Here is a 20116-nt window from a genome sequence, read left to right as displayed (position 1 = left end):
ATGTCCTGTTTATACAACATAAGGGTGGGTGGGAGGGCCCAAGGACAATTCCATCTTGCACCTCTTTTTTCTTTAATTTTTCTTTGCGTCATGTGCTGTTTGGGGAGTGTTTTTTGGAAGGGCCATCCTGCGTGACACTGCAGTGCCACTCCTAGATGGGCCCGGTGTTTGTGTCGGCCACTAGGGTCGCTTATCTTACTCACACAGCTACCTCATTGCGCCTCTTTTTTTCTTTGCGTCATGTGCTGTTTGGGGAGTGTTTTTTGGAAGGGCCATCCTGCGTGACACTGCAGTGCCACTCCTAGATGGGCCCGGTGTTTGTGTCGGCCACTAGGGTCGCTTATCTTACTCACACAGCTACCTCATTGCGCCTCTTTTTTTCTTTGCGTCATGTGCTGTTTGGGGAGTGTTTTTTGGAAGGGCCATCCTGCGTGACACTGCAGTGACACTCCTAGATGGGCCCGGTGTTTGTGTCGGCCACTAGGATCGCTTAGCTTACTCACACAGCTACCTCATTGCGCCTCTTTTTTTCTTTGCGTCATGTGCTGTTTGGGGAGTGTTTTTTGGAAGGGCCATCCTGCGTGACACTGCAGTGCCACTCCTAGATGGGCCCGGTGTTTGTGTCGGCCACTAGGGTCGCTTAGCTTACTCACACAGCTACCTCATTGCGCCTCTTTTTTTCTTTGCGTCATGTGCTGTTTGGGGAGTGTTTTTTGGAAGGGCCATCCTGCGTGACACTGCAGTGACACTCCTAGATGGGCCCGGTGTTTGTGTCGGCCACTAGGGTCGCTTATCTTACTCACACAGCTACCTCATTGCGCCTCTTTTTTTCTTTGCGTCATGTGCTGTTTGGGGAGTGTTTTTTGGAAGGGCCATCCTGCGTGACACTGCAGTGCCACTCCTAGATGGGCCCGGTGTTTGTGTCGGCCACTAGGGTCGCTTATCTTACTCACACAGCTACCTCATTGCGCCTCTTTTTTTCTTTGCGTCATGTGCTGTTTGGGGAGTGTTTTTTGGAAGGGCCATCCTGCGTGACACTGCAGTGCCACTCCTAGATGGGCCCGGTGTTTGTGTCGGCCACTAGGGTCGCTTAGCTTACTCACACAGCTACCTCATTGCGCCTCTTTTTTTCTTTGCGTCATGTGCTGTTTGGGGAGTGTTTTTTGGAAGGGCCATCCTGCGTGACACTGCAGTGCCACTCCTAGATGGGCCCGGTGTTTGTGTCGGCCACTAGGGTCGCTTAGCTTACTCACACAGCTACCTCATTGCGCCTCTTTTTTTCTTTGCGTCATGTGCTGTTTGGGGAGTGTTTTTTGGAAGGGCCATCCTGCGTGACACTGCAGTGCCACTCCTAGATGGGCCCGGTGTTTGTGTCGGCCACTAGGGTCGCTTATCTTACTCACACAGCTACCTCATTGCGCCTCTTTTTTTCTTTGCGTCATGTGCTGTTTGGGGAGTGTTTTTTGGAAGGGCCATCCTGCTTGACACTGCAGTGCCACTCCTAGATGGGCCCGGTGTTTGTGTCGGCCACTAGGGTCGCTTATCTTACTCACACAGCTACCTCATTGCGCCTCTTTTTTTCTTTGCGTCATGTGCTGTTTGGGGAGTGTTTTTTGGAAGGGCCATCCTGCGTGACACTGCAGTGCCACTCCTAGATGGGCCCGGTGTTTGTGTCGGCCACTAGGGTCGCTTAGCTTACTCACACAGCTACCTCATTGCGCCTCTTTTTTTCTTTGCGTCATGTGCTGTTTGGGGAGTGTTTTTTGGAAGGGCCATCCTGCGTGACACTGCAGTGACACTCCTAGATGGGCCCGGTGTTTGTGTCGGCCACTAGGGTCGCTTAGCTTACTCACACAGCTACCTCATTGCGCCTCTTTTTTTCTTTGCGTCATGTGCTGTTTGGGGAGTGTTTTTTGAAAGGGCCATCCTGCGTGACACTGCAGTGCCACTCCTAGATGGGCCCGGTGTTTGTGTCGGCCACTAGGGTCGCTTAGCTTACTCACACAGCTACCTCATTGCGCCTCTTTTTTTCTTTGCGTCATGTGCTGTTTGGGGAGTGTTTTTTGGAAGGGCCATCCTGCGTGATACTGCAGTGCCACTCCTAGATGGGCCCGGTGTTTGTGTCGGCCACTAGGGTCGCTTATCTTACTCACACAGCTACCTCATTGCGCCTCTTTTTTTCTTTGCGTCATGTGCTGTTTGGGGAGTGTTTTTTGGAAGGGCCATCCTGCGTGACACTGCAGTGCCACTCCTAGATGGGCCCGGTGTTTGTGTCGGCCACTAGGGTCGCTTATCTTACTCACACAGCTACCTCATTGCGCCTCTTTTTTTCTTTGCGTCATGTGCTGTTTGGGGAGTGTTTTTTGGAAGGGCCATCCTGCGTGACACTGCAGTGCCACTCCTAGATGGGCCCGGTGTTTGTGTCGGCCACTAGGGTCGCTTATCTTACTCACACAGCTACCTCGGTGCAAATTTTAGGACTAAAAATAATATTGTGAGGTGTGAGGTATTCAGAATAGACTGAAAATGAGTGGAAATTATGGTTTTTGAGGTTAATAATACTTTGGGATCAAAATGACCCCCAAATTCTATGATTTAAGCTGTTTTTTAGGGTTTTTTGAAAAAAACACCCGAATCCAAAACACACCCGAATCCGACAAAAAAAATTCGGTGAGGTTTTGCCAAAACGCGGTCGAACCCAAAACACGGCCGCGGAACCGAACCCAAAACCAAAACACAAAACCCGAAAAATTTCAAGTGCACATCTCTAGTATAAATACGATTTTGACTATTTTATATTTACTGTAAAGTATGCAAATCTTCGTAAGTATCACTAGTGCTTGTCAAACTTGTGTACCAGGAACTTGGCGTTTACACTACCTGCTAAGTGCAGGCAAACAGGGTGTCTTACCATCAGGCCTGCAAGTGGGCGGGTACGGCGTACCCGTAAGAATTTTGCCGCGGGTACGCCGTACCCACTCCGCCGGGCCGCGCCGCTCACTGGTCTATGATGCACTCCCCGGGTCCCGCTGCTTCCGCTGTGCGGCTCCGCATCGCCGCCTCCCCTTCTCAGCCTGCTGGGAGCGTGATCATGACGTCATCACGCTCCCGCGGCTGGGGGCTGGCTGGGCGCGGCGGGACTAAGGAGGATTGAGCAGCGGATCGGAGGTGAGTTAGAGACACACTCAGGTCGGGGGAGCCGTTAGGTCAGCGCAGTTTGGTGTGGAGCTGGATATATATAGTGTGTAAGTATGTATATGTATATACTGTTTTAATAGTATATATACATACATACTAGACTAGTACAGACAGTGTACTGTCTGTACTAGTCTAGTATATGTATATATACTATTAAAACAGTCAGCGGCCTGGGGCAGTGTATATAAATATATATATATATGTGGGGCAGTAATGTTTGTATATCCACACCGACGGGCTGCCGCACCTCGCCGCTCCCCGTCCCTCCCTCCCTCTGCTGCTCACCGCCGCACCGCCGCTGATGTGAGGGGAGGAGAGCGCAGCCTGCGCCTCTCCTGCCCCGTAGTATCTTCGTTTAATTCAGTGACGCCCGTGAGCCAATCAGAGTTCGCGGACCGGCAGCCAAGGCTGCCGGACCGCGAGCTTTGTTTGGCTCACGGATCGGTGCTGAATTGAGCAGAGCCACCCGCACCCGCCAGACACTGAGGGGCAGGAGAGGCGCAGGCTGCGCTCTCCTCCCCTCACACACACAAGACAGCAGCAGCGGTGAGCAGCAGGGGGGGGGGGCTTCATGTATACCTGGCACTGGGGGCATGTATACCAGGCACTGGGGGCATATCTGGCACTGGGGCATATCTGGCAATGGGGGCATATCTGGCAAAGGGGGGACATGTGTATCTGGCACTGGGGGCATATGTGGCACTGCGGGGACATGTGTATCTGTCACTGGGGGCATATGTGGCACTGCGGGAATATGTGTATGTGGCACTGGGGGGGCATGTATACCTGGCACTGGGGGCATATCTGGCACTGGGGGATATCTGGCAATGGGAGGACATGTGTATCTGGCACTGGGGGTTATCTGGCACTGGGGGCATATCTGGCACTGTGGGGCATTTGTATCTGGCACTGGGGGCATTTCTGTATGTGGCACTGGGGGCATATCTGGCACTGTGGGTGCATTTCTGTATCTGGCACTGGGGGGCAATGTATATCTGACACAGTGGGGGCATTTGTGTATCTGGCACTGTGGGGCAATGTGTATCTGGCACTCTGGGGGCATTTGTGTATCTGGCACAGTGAAGCAATATATATCTGGCACTGTGGGGCAATGTATATCTGGCACTGTGGGGCAATATATATCTGGCACTGTGGGGCAACGTGTATCTGGCACTATTGGAGTCATATGTGTATCTGCCCCTCCCCCCATATGTGTATCACGCCCCCATTTTCATTGGCCACGCCCCATGTGGATTTGGCCACACCCATTTTTTGGCGCGCGCGCGCACACACAGTACCCGTAACACATTTTTTCTACTTGCACCACTGCTTACCATCAAGCTAAACCATGTGTCCCCGCCATTTCTTTAGCTGCCTGGATAAGTACAGATGAAGCACTGTTCTATTCTGAGTTTTGTCCCCATGAAGGAAACCACTAGCGAGGTTACAGTGCCATCTAGTGGTAAAACTGGTTAATTTTCAATGGCTGTACATATACATATACATATACATAATGCAGCACAAACTGATATAGCAGTGATGTTTCTACTGAACTGCTAGGCTAAATTATTATTATTATTATTATCCTTTATTTATATGGCGCCACAAGGGTTCCGCAGTGCCCAATTACAGAGTACATAAATAATCAAACAGGAAAACAGCAACTTACAGTTGATGACAGTATAGGACAAGTACAGGGTAAATAAACATAGTTACATCAGCAGATGACACTGGAATAAGTATCAGGTGGCCGAGAACTGCAGGATTTGGGCAGTTGAGGATTAGTAAAGTAAGAAAAGGATAAGCACATGAGGGAAGAGGGCCCTGCTCGTGAGAGCTTACAATCTAAAGGGGAGGGGTAGACAGACAGGGGTGACACAGATGGGGACACAGATGACATCCTCATCAACATCATCATTGTTTATTTGTAAATACCACAAAACTATGGAACGTCAGACAACTGGTAATACCAGTCGAATTAAAAATAAATCACACATAAAACAGAACAAGTAGTTAGGAGGTTAACAAATACTGGGACTGATTCAGATGTGGTTGGAGGTGCTACCGCTGCTATTTACATGGAAGCAGCAGCGATAGCACTAATATATTGATGCAGCAGGAGGCGACTTGTATTAGTGATCCATGCTGTCTCCTAGGATGCAGTATCAGATTACCTGAGACTCCATTGGCCAGCTGCCGCCCCATCCCCAAATGGTAGCAGACTGCCAATCGCAGACAGTCTGCTGCCAATCTGCGTCTGACGTTGCAGACCCGTAGTGCACATGCGCTATACGCAGAGCTGGCCTTAGGCATAGGCAAACTAGGCACGTGCCTAGGGCATTTGGTATGCTATGGGGCACCAGCAGCTCCTGCTGATCAAAACTACATGCGGCATGCCTATATTCTGTGTGTGACTGCGGCTGTATCTGCACACGAAACGCCACGCCGCGCCACGCCGCGCCGCGTTCACCATTCTGTCCCGATTTGTGATAGCAAAATGATTCCAGATGATTCTGCGTGGTACCCAGCAATGTCCGTCTCTGTACTTAGGGCCTTCATTACAAATGTACGCTAATGAATTCACAGCTGCAATCCCGTACGTAGCTAATGTGCAAAAATAGAAATGGACTGAGATGCCCACCGGCGGCATTGCAAAGGTACCTTAGGCGCATGCGCAGCGCGACTGTGACAGAGGTGCAGTTGGCCAGTAATCCGTCAGCTGCGTAAATATCAGAATTCCGTTTATCTATGAATCAGACCCTTATTTCAATGAGTCATTTGAAACATTTTCTAGCTAGTTTACACCTGTGGTAGAGCTGCACAAAGGCATCTCTGGCTTTGGTAATATAGAGAATGGGGGGTTAGCGGGATCGCTGGGGAAGGTGCGCAATCAGGGACAACCCTTGGTTTTGTGGAGCCCTACGTGAAAAATTACAAGGAGCCTGATTAAAATAAGATTTTACTTACCGATAAATCTATTTCTCGTAGTCCGTAGTGGATGCTGGGGACTCCGTCAGGACCATGGGGAATAGCGGCTCCGCAGGAGACAGGGCACAAAAGTAAGCTTTTAGGATCACATGGTGTGTACTGGCTCCTCCCCCTATGACCCTCCTCCAAGCCTCAGTTAGGTACTGTGCCCGGACGAGCGTACACAATAAGGAAGGATCTTGAATCCCGGGTAAGACTCATACCAGCCACACCAATCACACCGTACAACCTGTGATTTGAACCCAGTTAACAGTATGATAACAACGAAGGAGCCTCTGAAAAGATGGCCCACAACAATAACAACCCGATTTTTGTAACAATAATTATGTACAAGTAATGCAGACAATCCGCACTTGGGATGGGCGCCCAGCATCCACTACGGACTACGAGAAATAGATTTATCGGTAAGTAAAATCTTATTTTCTCTAACGTCCTAGTGGATGCTGGGGACTCCGTCAGGACCATGGGGATTATACCAAAGCTCCCAAACGGGCGGGAGAGTGCGGATGACTCTGCAGCACCGAATGAGAGAAACTCCAGGTCCTCCTCAGCCAGGGTATCAAATTTGTAGAATTTTACAAACGTGTTCCCCCCTGACCACGTAGCTGCTCGGCAAAGTTGTAAAGCCGAGACCCCTTGGGCAGCCGCCCAAGATGAGCCCACCTTCCTTGTGGAATGGGCATTTACAGATTTTGGCTGTGGCAGGCCTGCCACAGAATGTGCAAGTTGAATTGTACTACAAATCCAACGAGCAATAGTCTGCTTAGAAGCAGGAGCACCCAGCTTTTTGGGCGCATACAATATAAACAGCCAGTCAGACTTTCTGACTCCAGCCGTCCTGGAATTATATATATATATATATATATATATATATATATATATATATATATATATATATATATATTTTCAGGGCCCTGACAACGTCTAGCAACTTGGAGTCCTCCAAGTCCCTAGTAGCCGCAGGCACCACAATAGGTTGTTTCAGGTGAAACGCTGACACCACCTTAGGAAGAAACTGGGGACAAGTCCGCAGTTCTGCCCTGTCCGAATGGAAAATCAAATATGGGCTTTTGTAAGACAAAGCCGCCAATTCTGACAATCGCCTGGCCGAGGCCAGGGCCAACAGCATGGTCACTTTCCATGTGAGATATTTCAAATCCACAGATTTGAGCGGTTCAAACCAATATGATTTGAGGAATCCCAACACTACGTTGAGATCCCACGGTGCCACTGGAGGCACAAAAGGGGCTGTATATGCAATACTCCCTTGACAAACGTCTGGACTTCAGGAACCGAAGCCAATTCTTTCTGGAAGAAAATCTACAGGGCCGAAACTTGAACCTTAATGGACCCCAATTTGAGGCTCATAGACACTCCTGTTTGCAGGAAGTGCAGAAATCGACCTAGTTGAAATTTCTTCGTGGGGCCTTCCTGGCCTCACCCACGCAACATATTTTCACCACATGTGGTGATAACGTTGTGCGGTCACCTCCTTCCTGGCTTTGACCAGGGTAGGTATGACCTCTTCCGGAATGCCTTTTCCCTTAGAATCCGGCGTTCAACCGCCATGCCGTCAAACGCAGCCGCGGTAAGTCTTGGAACAGACATGGTACTTGCTGAAGCAAGTCCCTTCTTAGCTCCTGAGGCCATTAGTCCTCTATGAGCATCTCTTGAAGTTCCGGGTACCAAGTCCCTCTTGGCCAATCCGGAGCCACGAGTATAGTTCTTACTCCTCTACGTCTTATAATTCTCAATACCTTGGTTATGAGAAGCAGAGGAGGGAACACATACACCGACTGTTACACCCACGGTGTTACCAGGACATCCACAGCTATCGCCTGAAGGTCTCGTGACCTGGCGCAATACCTGTCCCGTTTTTTGTTCGGGCGGGACGCCATCATGTCCACCTTTGGTCTTTCCCAATGGTTCACAATCATGCGGAAAACTTCCCTATGAAGTTCCCACTCTCCCGGGTGGAGGTCGTGCCTGCTGAGGAAGTCTGCTTCCCAGTCGTCCACTCCCGGAATGAACACTGCTGACAGTGCTATCACATGATTTTCCGCCTAGCGAAAAATCCTTGCAGTTTTGCCACTGCCCTCCTGCTTCTTGTGCCGCCCTTTCTGTTTACGTGGGCGACTGCCGTGATGTTATCCCACTGGATCAATACCGGCTGACCTTGAAGCAGAGGTCTTGCTAAGTTTAGAGCATTATAAATTTGCTCTTAGCTCCAGTATATTTATGTGGAGAGAATTCTCCAGACTTGATCACACTCCCTGGAAATTTTTTCCCTGTGTGACTGCTCCCCAGCCTCTCAGGCTGGCCTCCGTGGTCACCAGCATCCAATCCTGAATGCCGAATCTACGGCCCTCTAGAAGATGAGCACTCTGTAATCACCACAGGAGAGACACCCTTGTCCTTGGATATAGGGTTATCCGCTGATGCATCTGAAGATGCGATCCGGACCATTTGTCCAGCAGATCCCACTGAAGAGTTCTTGCGTGAAATCTGCCGAATGGAATCGCTTCGTAATAAGCCACCATTTTTACCAGGACTCTTGTGCAATGATGCACTGACACTTTTCCTGGTTTTAGGAGGATCCCGATTAGCTCGGATAACTCCCTGGCTTTCTCCTCTGGGAGAAACACCTTTTTCTGGACTGTGTCCAGAATCATCCCTAGGACCAGCAGACGTGTCGTCGGAACAACTGCGGTTTTGGAATATTTAGAAACCACCCGTGTTGTCGTAGAACTACTTGAGATAGTGCTACTCCGACCTCCAACTGTTCTCTGGACCTTGTTCTTATCAGGAGGTCGTCCATTTTCTTTGAAGACGAATCCTCATTTCGGTCATTACCTTGGTAAGGACCCGGGGTGCCTTGGACAATCCAACGGCATCGTCTGAAACTGATAGTGACAGTTCTGTACCACGAACCTGAGATACCCTTGGTGAGAAAGGCAAATTTTGGGACATGGAGGTAAGCATCCCTGATGTCCCGGGACACCATATAGTCCCCTTCTTCCCGGTTCGCTATCACTGCTCTGAGTGACTCCATCTGGATTTGAACCTTTGTAAGTGTTCAAATATTTCAGATTTAGAATAGGTCTCACCTAGCCTTCTGGCTTCAGTACCACAATATAGTGTGGAATAATACCCCTTTCCCTGTTGTAGGAGGGGTAATTTTATTATCACCTGCTGGGAATACAGCTTGTGAATTGTTTTCAATACTGCCTCCCTGTCGGAGGGAGACATTGGTACAGCAGACTACAGGAACCTGCGAGGGGGAAACGTCTCGACATTCCAATCTGTACCCCTTGGATACTACTTGTAGGATCCAGGGGTCCTGTACGGTCCTAGCGTCATGCTGAGAACTTGGTAGAAGCGGTGGAGGGCTTCTGTTCCTGGGAATGGGCTGCCTGCTGCAGTCTTTTTCCCTTTCCTCTATCCCTGGGCAGATATGACTCTTATAGGACGAAAGGACTGAGGCTGAAAAGACGGTGTCTTTTTCTGCAGAGATGTGACTTAGGGTAAAAAACGGTGGATTTTCCAGCAGTTGCCGTGGCCACCAGGTCCCATGGACCGACCCCAAATAACTCCTCCCCTTTATACGGCAATACATCTTTGTGCCGTTTGGAATCTGCATCACCTGACCACTGTCGTGTCCATAAACATCTTCTTGCAGATATGGACATCGCATTTACTCTTGATGCCAGAGTGCAAATATCCCTCTGCGCATCTCGCATATATAGAAATGCATCCTTTAAATGCTCTATAGTCAATAAAATACTGTCCCTGTCAAGGGTATCAATATTTTTAGTCAGGGAATCCGACCAAGCCACCTCAGCTCTGCACATCCAGGCTGAGGCGATCGCTGGTCGCAGTATAACACCAGCATGTGTGTGTATACTTTTTAGGATATTTTCCAGCCTCCTATCAGCTGGCTCCTTAAGTACGGCCCTATCTGTAGATGGTACCGCCACTTGTTCTGATAAGCATGTGAGCGCCTTATCCACCCTAAGGGGTGTTTCCCAACGCGCCCTAACTTCTGGCGGGAAAGGGTATACCGCCAATAATTTTCTATCGGGGGAAACCCACGCATCATCACACACTTCATTTAATTTATCTGATTCAGGAAAAACTACAGGTAGTTTTTTCACATCCCACATAATACCCTTTTTTGTGGTACTTGTAGTATCAGAAATATGTACACCTCCTTCATTGCCCTTAACGTGTGGCCCTAAAGGAAAATACGTTTGTTTCTTCACCGTCGACACTGAAATCAGTGTCCGTGTCTGGGTCTGTGTCGACCGACTGAGGTAAATGGGCGTTTTACAGCCCCTGACGGTGTTTGAGACGCCTGGACAGGTACTAATTTGATCGCCGGCCGTCTCATGTCGTCAACCGGCTTGCAGCGTGTTGACATTATTACGTAATTCCATAAATAAGCCATCCATTCCGGTGTCGACTCCCTAGAGAGTGACATCACCATTACAGGCAATTTGCTCCGCCTCCTCACCAACATTTTCCTCATACATGTCGACACACACGTACCGACATACAGCACACACATAGGGAATGCTCTGATAGAGGACAGGACCCACTAGCCCTTTGGGGAGACAGAGGGAGAGTTTGCCAGCACACACCAAAACGCTATAATTAAACAGGGACAACCTTTATATAAGTGTTCCTCCCTTATAGCATTTAATATATATTCATATCGCCAAATCAGTGCCCCCCCTCTCTGTTTTAACCCTGTTTCTGTAGTGCAGTGCAGGGGAGAGCATGGGAGCCTTCCCACCAGCATTTCTGTGAGGGAAAATGGCGCTGTGTGCTGAGGAGAATAGGCCCCGCCCCCTTTTCGGCGGGCTTCTTCTCCGGAGTTTGTGATATCTGGCAGGGGTTAAATACATCCATATAGCCTCAAGGGCTATATGTGATGTATTTTTCGCCATACAGGTATTATACATTGCTGCCCAGGGCGCCCCCCCCCCGCGCCCTGCACCCTCCGTGACCGCTGTGTGAAGTGTGCTGACAACAATGGCGCACAGCTGCAGTGCTGTGCGCTACCTGATGAAGACTGAAAGTCTTCTGCCGCCTGGTTCCGGACCTCTTCAATCTTCAGCATCTGCAAGGGGGGTCGGCGGCGCGGCTCCGGGACGAACCCCAGGGCGAGACCTGTGTTCCGACTCCCTCTGGAGCTAATGGTGTCCAGTAGCCTAAGAAGCCAATCCATCCTGCACGCAGGTGAGTTCACTTCTCTCCCCTAAGTCCCTCGTAGCAGTGAGCCTGTTGCCAGCAGGACTCACTGAAAATAAAGAACCTAAAAACTTTTTCTAAGCAACTCTTTAAGAGAGCCACCTAGATTGCACCCTGCTCGGACGGGCACAAAAACCTAACTGAGGCTTGGAGGAGGGTCATAGGGGGAGGAGCCAGTACACACCATGTGATCCTAAAAGCTTACTTTTGTGCCCTGTCTCCTGCGGAGCCGCTATTCCCCATGGTCCTGACGGAGTCCCCAGCATCCACTAGGACGTTAGAGAAAACAATGTCAAAATAAAAAAACGAATTTACTGTTCCTCTCTTGTTGCTCATCTCTATATCTTCCCTTCCAGCGCATTTCTCATCTCCATATCCAATATTATTTCAACATCAGCAATGTAAATATGACGCACAGGGAAACTGCTGATGAATTTGATATATGACATTTGTATATCTGTGTAAGACTGAGGGGTATATTCAATAACTGTCGGAAGCTGCCGTCTTGTCGGAAAGACGGCAGCTTCCGACAGTTTTAGGTCGGAAGGGGTTCCGACCTATTCATTACGGCCCTATTTTTTCCGACAAGTTGGGAAACCCGACTTGTCGGAATGCTGTCGGAATGCACGCTGATCGGCGGCTTCAGCCGCCGATCAGCGTGCATTGTCGGAAACTGGGCCAAACCCGACAGGTTTTAGCCCCGTTTCCAACAATCTCAATCCGACTTTAAAAAAAGTCGGATTGAGATGAGTGAGCTGAGAGCAGGAGAGGGGGGAGCAGCGGGGAGAGCAGGGACCCAGCGGCAGCGTCCACCCGGCTCCAGCAAACGGCGTCCCGCTTGCTGGAGACAGGTGGACGCTGCCGTGAGCCTCCACTGCTGCAGCCGTTGCTCCCCCGTCTCCTCCGCCGTCCGCTCCGTCTCCTCCGCCCCCCCCCCCCTCTCCCTCGGCGCCGCAGACATCACCTCACCTCCGGCGCGGCATCCCGCTTCCCCCTCAGCTCCGGAGCCCGCATCCCCCTCACCCCCGGCGCCGCTGACCGCTCCCCTCTACCCCTGGCGCCGCTGACAGCTCCCTCTGCCGCTGCTGTCAGCGCACCCGCAGCTCTGACAGCAGCAGCAGGACACGGGAGTGGCCAAATCCGACAGTCGGATTTGGCCGCTCTTTTGAATAGGGGTTGTCGGGTCCATTCCGACAACTGCATGTCGGAATGGACCCGACTTTTATTGAATATACCCCTGAGTCTCTGAATCTACATACGAAGTGCGGTCGCAGCTTTTTCTATGTCGAGTTCCTTTCTCCTTCATATAAGACTCAGTTGCACACAGATATAAAAGTGTCGCATATCAAATTAATCAGCAGTCTCATGTGCGTCCTAGTTGCATTGCGTTGCGACTAAGATTCATTTTCAGCATATAAAGATGCCCAATGCTAATGGAGTTGCACGGGACCTCTCAGCTCACTCATACCAGGCGTCTCCTGCTGTGTGGCATATTGAGGCTGGATGTATGACGACACATCTGTAAGCCCCAACTGGAAAATGCATTAAATTTTCTTGTGGGTGCCACGTGCACTAATCAGCCCATAAAGTGTATTATAAAAATCACTATTCTGAGTTAAGATTTCTAGTAACAAAAACAAGTGTACTGGAAAATCAGTACCTAAGGAAGACACCAATCTATATTACATTTAAAATAAAATTTCAAGCTTCATCTTCATCTTGTAAGTTCTAGATGTTCGTTGGAAACTGTACTGGATGTATGTGCACTCTTCTATAGATACTGCTAACATCCAAGTACTGTGAACGTACATAGGTGGTCATTCCGAGTTGATCGCAGCCAGCAACTTTTTGCTGCTGCTGCGATCAACTAGTACACGCCTATGGGGGAGTGTATTTTAGTTTAGCAGGGCTGCGATCGCTTGTGCAGCCCTGCTTAGCTAAAAAAGGCTGGACACGCCTACATTTTACTCACCACTCCCCGAAAACGGTCTCCAACGCTCCGGATCCTCCCAGGTACGCCTTCTTCCTGTCAATCTGCTTTGCGGTCCGCTCTGCAACCGCTTCCTTCTCTAGACGCGACCTAACCCGGCGACGCCTGTCGCCGGGCAACGCTGCGCACGCGTACTGCAGCCGCCGTGCATGAGCATTCCGCAACCATTCGCACCGCAGCGATAAACCGCTGCGTGCGAACAGGTCAGAATGACCCCCATAGACAGGTAGACCGGTAACAATGTAGTTATTATGTTGACATTTAGACTGTTGACACCAAAATGTCAACATGGTCTGAATGACAACGTGTACAATGTCCTCCCTTGTCCTTTATGATTCGAATGATAAAACAATACTTACTTGGGGTATGTAATGAGACAGGTGGGCTGCATTTTCCATTTGCCTTCAGGTTACTTATTAAAAGCTGTTCTTCTGTCTCATATTCAGACTTGTGCTGCAATAAAAAATAAACTATATATAATAAAAAACAAAGTCTATATAGTTGCACTTGCTATAGTGAACACAAATACACACGTAACAAGAATACTTTATATAATATACTGTAAAGAATAATTTTCCTAAATATTTAACCTGTATACAAAGACATTCATGTGCTATCAAGACTAGTAATAAAAATACAACAGAATTAAATGGCCTGCAAAGCACAGAATGCACAATGACAGGATCCGGTCTCTAGGTCGACAGTAACTAGGTCGACACTATCTAGGTCGACCACTATTGGTCGACAGTAACTAGGTCGACAGGTCTCTAGGTCGACATGTTCTATATCGACAGGTCAAAAGGTCAACATGAGTTTTTCACGATTTTTCTCCTTTTTTCTACCTTTTCATACTTAACGATCCATGTGGACTACAATTGGGAACGGTAACCTGTGCCGAACGCAGCGGTAGTGGAGCGAGGCACCTTGCCCGAAGCATGGCGAGTGGACACGGTGCACTAATTGGGGTTCCTGGTCACTCTACGAAGAAAACACTATTTAAAAAAAACAACTCATGTCGACCTTTTGACCTGTCGACCTAGACCATGTCGACTTAGAGACCCTGTCAACCTAGAGACACTGTCGACCTAGTTACTATCTACCTTCCATACCACACCCACAATGACTTGGCCTAACCGATTGGGAAGGAGTTGTGCAATGTTCAGCAGGGTCTGCTGAGGAATCCATGGCTGGCCTTTCAGTCTGCTCTCCTTGAAGCCCATTGGCTGTCTCCTTTAATAGATCATCTGTGACATATACAGTGGCACAGCCAAAGAGTGCTTCAAAGAACTCCAGAAACGTGAGCTGGGGAAAAGTAAGATAATCAGGTTAGGAAGTGAGATAGTATGAAATGCTTGAATTGCTACAACAGAAGAGTAAGGGGTAGATTACTAAAGCTACTAAAAATGCAAAGTGGTGGTGTTGCCCACAGCAACCAATCAGATTCTGTCTTGCATTTTCTAGGTTGCAGTAAAGAAATGAAAGCGAGATCGGATTGGTTGCTATTGGCAACACCACCACTTTTGTTTTTTAGAGACTGTAATAAATCTTCCCCTAAGTGTCATAAACATTTCCAAACATACTTTGCAAAATGAGTAATATTGTACTTTTAAAAGTTTTTCATGTAAAATAAATAAATAAATAAATGATTGAACTGAGTTTATATAAAATAAATGCATAGTCTTGATTTTTGTTATGGTTTATGACATTATCCATACTTCTCAAGTAGGTTGTACCAATGCTTAGAGCACTGTTTCCCAACCACGGTCCTCAAGGCACACTAACAGCCCAGGTTTTTAAGGATGGCCATACTTGAGCATAGGTGACTTAATTAGTATCTTACTTTGATATAAACATATGTGCACAAGCATCACTAAAATCTGGACTGCTAGTGTGCCTTGAGTATTGAGGTTGGGAAACACTGGCCTAGATGATAATTGGCCACTACATAAAAACGTAGACAGCACCATTTTATCAGGAAAACCAGCAGCATTCTGGAGTGCCACCAATGCAGTTGAGTTAATAAAAAAGTACATGTTGTCCACACACACTTGAGACAGAAAGTTTACAACATACCAGATAACACTGAGGATATGCGTGCATAACCATCACCTACACCAGTGGTTCTCAACCTCGATCCTCAAGTACCCCGAACAGTTCATGTTTTCCAGGTCTCCTCACAGGATTGAAAGTGAAATAGTTTGCTCCACCTGTGGGTCTTTTATAATGTGTCAGTGAGTAATGAATACACCTGTACACCAGCTAGGTGACCTGGAAAACATGAACTGTTTGGGGTACTTGAGGACCGAGGTTGAGAGCCACTGACCTACACAATCACTGCCATTTAAAACACACTGATAAACCCTAGAAGGCGTCACGCAGTAAGGTAATATCATTAAAATGTAGCCTATCAATTCCCTGGGAACCAATCATCTTGTGTCAAACTGTCTCTCCTATCTGTGCAAGCTGGGTGTCTCTTCTGTCTATCACTATCTGTGTGCCCATGGTGTCCCCCTGTCCCTATCTGCCCTTTCTGTGTGTGATGGGTGTCTCACATGTCTGTTTCTATGTGTAAGCTGTGGATGTCAGTGCTTTTCTATCTATTCTTATATGTGTGTGCAGAGTGTGTCAAAGTCAGAAAAATATCTCTATGCACACTACCATATTTGCACCTCACACAGGTCCGTGCTGCGCATGCGTACGCTCTCCCGTACGTGCGCATACTCACAGTCGCGGGCACCCGCAGGCGCACGGTATGCGTATTTACGGTAGAGTTTATGTGATCGTAGCGTGCGACTCAATCGTTACATATTTTCACTATATAATGTATTTTGTAGATCATGGTCCCTTTGATAGATTCTGAAAGTTTGGTTAATATAGAATGTTCGTGAACAGAGAAATCCCTCTTTGTTTGATACGAAGGGTCAGACAGGAGTAATACAGTGGTGTTTAGTACCCATCGGAAGAGTATTTAATTAGCAATATTCCGGTGTTGGTTTGAAGCGGATTAATCGCTCGTGCGAATAGTTATGGACATAAGAAGTTTATGAACATTTACTGTATTTGCACTTACTTATCCATGCGGCGGGAAACCCAGTTTCCCTCCCACCTGAGCTGTTGGAAATAGTCACGGCCCACCTGTATGAATCAACCTATGACCTTTTGTTATAATGCGAGGAGGAATTCCTGTGTCCAATGAACAATGAGATTGTAGGGACCATTGAATTGCATTGTGTGTGGGGCATAAATAGACAGGCCGATCACATCCAGCTCTCACTCTTCAACGGTTATCATTGCTGAAAATCGGGAGCTGGATGTCCAGAGGCGCATGCGATCGTTTCCTTTGTGCGTAAGTTTTTCTCCGCAACTATATTGATCTTCTTGTTATTGTGGGCCAATTTCTCTCTCTCTCTCTCTCTCTCTCTCTTCTCCTCTTTCTCTCTTATTTTCCCTTAAATAGTAATTGTATTATATTTCCTGTGTAGTTATCTGGTTAGGTAGTCTATGTTATATTGTAGTGTATGATTTGTATTTGTATTAATTCTTTTGCAAGTATATCATTCATAATATATATATATTAGGCGTTGGACCCTAAGCCCAGGTATCTGTGTATTTCTTATAGTGTTAAGTATTCTCAGAGCGTCGGTGACGCTCAAACAGCTTTTGAGTTAATAAGGTTACACTGTGTTGCATCTACACCCTATCTCTACACTAAGGTTTTACAGCATATTACATTGTTTATGGTTTAGATATAAAGGTTTAACATTGTGAGCGTCAGCGCCGCTGGTGATCTCCTCGTGGTCCCGAGCGTCCGCTACGCTATAGCGAATCATTACGTTAGTCGGCAGCCAATAGCGTGCCTGCCTGTGATCTCTTGGCCGTGAGCGAACGTGACGCTTGAGCGTCTCGACTACGGCTAAGCGATAGTTACGCAACGAGCGTACCCTTACGGTACTTCATACGTAAATAGCGTACAGTGTTCTTAGACCTCATAAAGGGTTTTATATAAGATAAATATTCAGCTTTATCAATTGGCGGCTCGCTCGTCCTTCACATATCTGCACTAGGTAATTTCAGCAGACATTATCCAGCAGCAAAGGGCGGGAGATCATATTCCTCGTAGTGCTGTTTGGATAAGCGTCTGCTTCGCTTAGTAAAGGGTGCTGAAGGAATCCGGGACCGGAGGTAAGAACAAAACGATAGTGTCCTTTTAAAACTGTTTATTTCTGTCTTGCGTACACACGCACGCATATCTGCATTTCTTTTCATTCGTGTATTTTCATATATCACTCTCCTGTTTGCCATTGTATAATTGATAAACGTACTAAGAGAGAGTTGTCGCTATTTCATAGTTAAAGTGTAAAAGTAAAAGGATAAAGTGTAAAGCGCACACGCAACTCTACCTAAAGGTATAAGGAGAGATTGGTGTGGTGCTTGGTAGATGATCGAGGATCATCTACATTGATAAAACGTGTTAGTTGTGTTACGGTAGACAAAGACTGGTGTACACGTGTCTCTAACAAAGAGAGACTCGCGTATGCAAAGGCCGACGCACGCAGCGTAAATTACGCAACGGAGCGTCTGGGTACGCCCACGTAACTCAAACAACACGCGATAAATAGCGCAATAGGCGATAAATAGCGAAAATTTATTTTAACATTCAAAATTTAAATTAATAGATCCTTCTCCTAATTTGTAACACATCTGGTCTAAAGAGAAATTTCTGCGCAGAAATAGAAATAGAAACAAAAGTGTACATGTGGTGAGTGAGTGTTTTTACATACAATTTTGAGGTTGAACCAAAAGAAATCATCGAGTTCTCGTGAGGTACATACGTGTAAGTGACATGCACGGTGGCTAGGGAGGCATCCTTGGTTAAACATAAAATTTGAGCATTAGAGTATAGCAGACCAGGAGGTCGTACTGTAGCAGACCAGGAGGTCATAGCAGACCAGCAGGTTCAGGTACAGCAGACAAGGAAGTCCGCTATACAGTCCACAGGCACAACACCTAAAAGGGTTGGTGCAACACCCATATAGGCCATACAAGCTCTTGCTGAAGGAATTCGCAGCCGCAATTTTCGATTCTACTGGTCGCTCCGTACATAAGATTAGTTGCTTATGTGCTGAACGATTGTACCGCACGTAATTGTGTGCATTAGTAAACCTGACCGGTACTATTTGTGTACGAAGGTCATAAACGCTATTTGTACATTCTGACGTGATTTGTGTAATTTTTTATTTTTACAAAGGGAAGTTCGCTGGTCACTCAGGAATTATCCAACAACCTCACCTTTACTGGAAAGAGTAAGTGTTCTGCGGATATCCCTCGCATGTTCCAGTAAACAAAGGTTAAATAGGTGCCCTGGGTCGAGTACGCCAGCACCATATCGGTGTGATCAGGTCGTATTGGTCGGCGTGGGCAGAGTGAGTAAGGTGCTCGGTAAACCTTACCGTCAACCTATCGTGAATATCTTGGTTTTTTGTAAGGGTCCGTAACACCTGCAAATTATGGGGGCCAGTTGTTCAGGAAGGGGGCGATCAACCTCGGTTCGGGTTGATTCCATAAACCGTCCAGTCGGGTCGGCAAGGTACGTAATGTGTGAAAAGTACGGAAGTCACACAGAAGCTTTATGTGATGAATGGGAGAGAATGACAGTACATGACGGGGAGAAATTCCCAAGAGTAGGTAGCTTCAGCACAGAAGTGTTAACGAATTTAAGGAGAAGGATATGTCTCATTAAATCAGCAAAGAGACGAATCAAGCATTATGATTATTTGCAGTTGTGGCAACAGGAGGGTGACATACAGAGAGGATTGGCTCAGGCGGCGGGATCTGGCTCGATCAGAAAACTGATAGCCACGGCCCCACCGCCACCATACATATCAGGAGAGAAATTGGTTGCGGAGAATGACGCACTAAGGTGTAACACACAAACACTTAGCAACTGTATTAATGTTAAAGATAATGTTAACCAATTAACCAATGCAAGTATTAACCCGTGCAAGTTGTACCCTGTTTTGAACTTTCCTCAGGAGTGTGATCAAGAGGACGAATCGGCAACAATTTCAGCGCTCTCTCTAGCAGCCACCATAGCAGAGACCACAGTAGGCACAGCTCCACCCCCGAGATTAGTAACAAAGGCCCCTAGCGGAGGGATAGGTGAGGTCGTATCAACGGGTAAGTACGGCACCATACACTATGCTGAAACTATTTCACCACAGCCTGTAGAATCTACACAGAATGAGGTTGTTAGAGTTAATCCTGTTAAAGTAATAGTAGTTCCAAATGGGAAAACAGACACTTCAGGAGTCACTCCTGTTAGGAACATTGCCATGTATAGCCCATTTTCCCGAATGGAATTAAGGACCATAGTGTCTGAATTCCCTGACCCTAGAAAAGACTTAGTTGCCAGCCAAAAATACATCCGAGACCTAGGTAACACGGTAGAGCCCAACAACAAAGACTGGCAGATATTGCTGAGAGCATGTTTACCCTCCAATGTTGACGCAACTCAATTTTTAGCTGACTGTGGATTAGATCAGGATGTACCTCTTACAGATGTGTACAACAAAGACAATGTAAAAAGAATAAGCTTACAGTTAAAAGAGTATTTCCCAGCGGTAGTTAAATGGAACAAGATTTTCTCCATTAGACAGAAAGAGTCAGAAACTGCTGCAGAATATTTTC

General features: G+C 47.5%; 1 protein-coding gene across 3 annotated transcripts in view; it reads right to left on the bottom strand.

The window, feature by feature from the left end:
• The window catches only part of RSPH10B (radial spoke head 10 homolog B), a 125885-nt gene that overhangs the window by 27758 nt on the left and 78011 nt on the right, over positions 1–20116 (bottom strand). For all 3 annotated transcript variants that reach the window (XM_063934480.1, XM_063934479.1, XM_063934481.1), the window contains 2 exons: positions 14564–14731; positions 13789–13882 (listed from right to left, as the gene is read on the bottom strand). In XM_063934480.1, the coding sequence (XP_063790550.1) occupies positions 13789–13882; positions 14564–14731 (262 nt within the window). The remainder of the gene's footprint in view (positions 1–13788; positions 13883–14563; positions 14732–20116) is intronic.

Source organism: Pseudophryne corroboree, chromosome 7, assembly GCF_028390025.1.
Source record: "Pseudophryne corroboree isolate aPseCor3 chromosome 7, aPseCor3.hap2, whole genome shotgun sequence".
Classification (NCBI taxonomy): Eukaryota; Metazoa; Chordata; class Amphibia; order Anura; family Myobatrachidae; genus Pseudophryne; species Pseudophryne corroboree.
The sequence above is the reverse complement of the archived record's forward strand: the minus strand, read 5'-3'. Positions and strand labels throughout refer to the sequence as shown.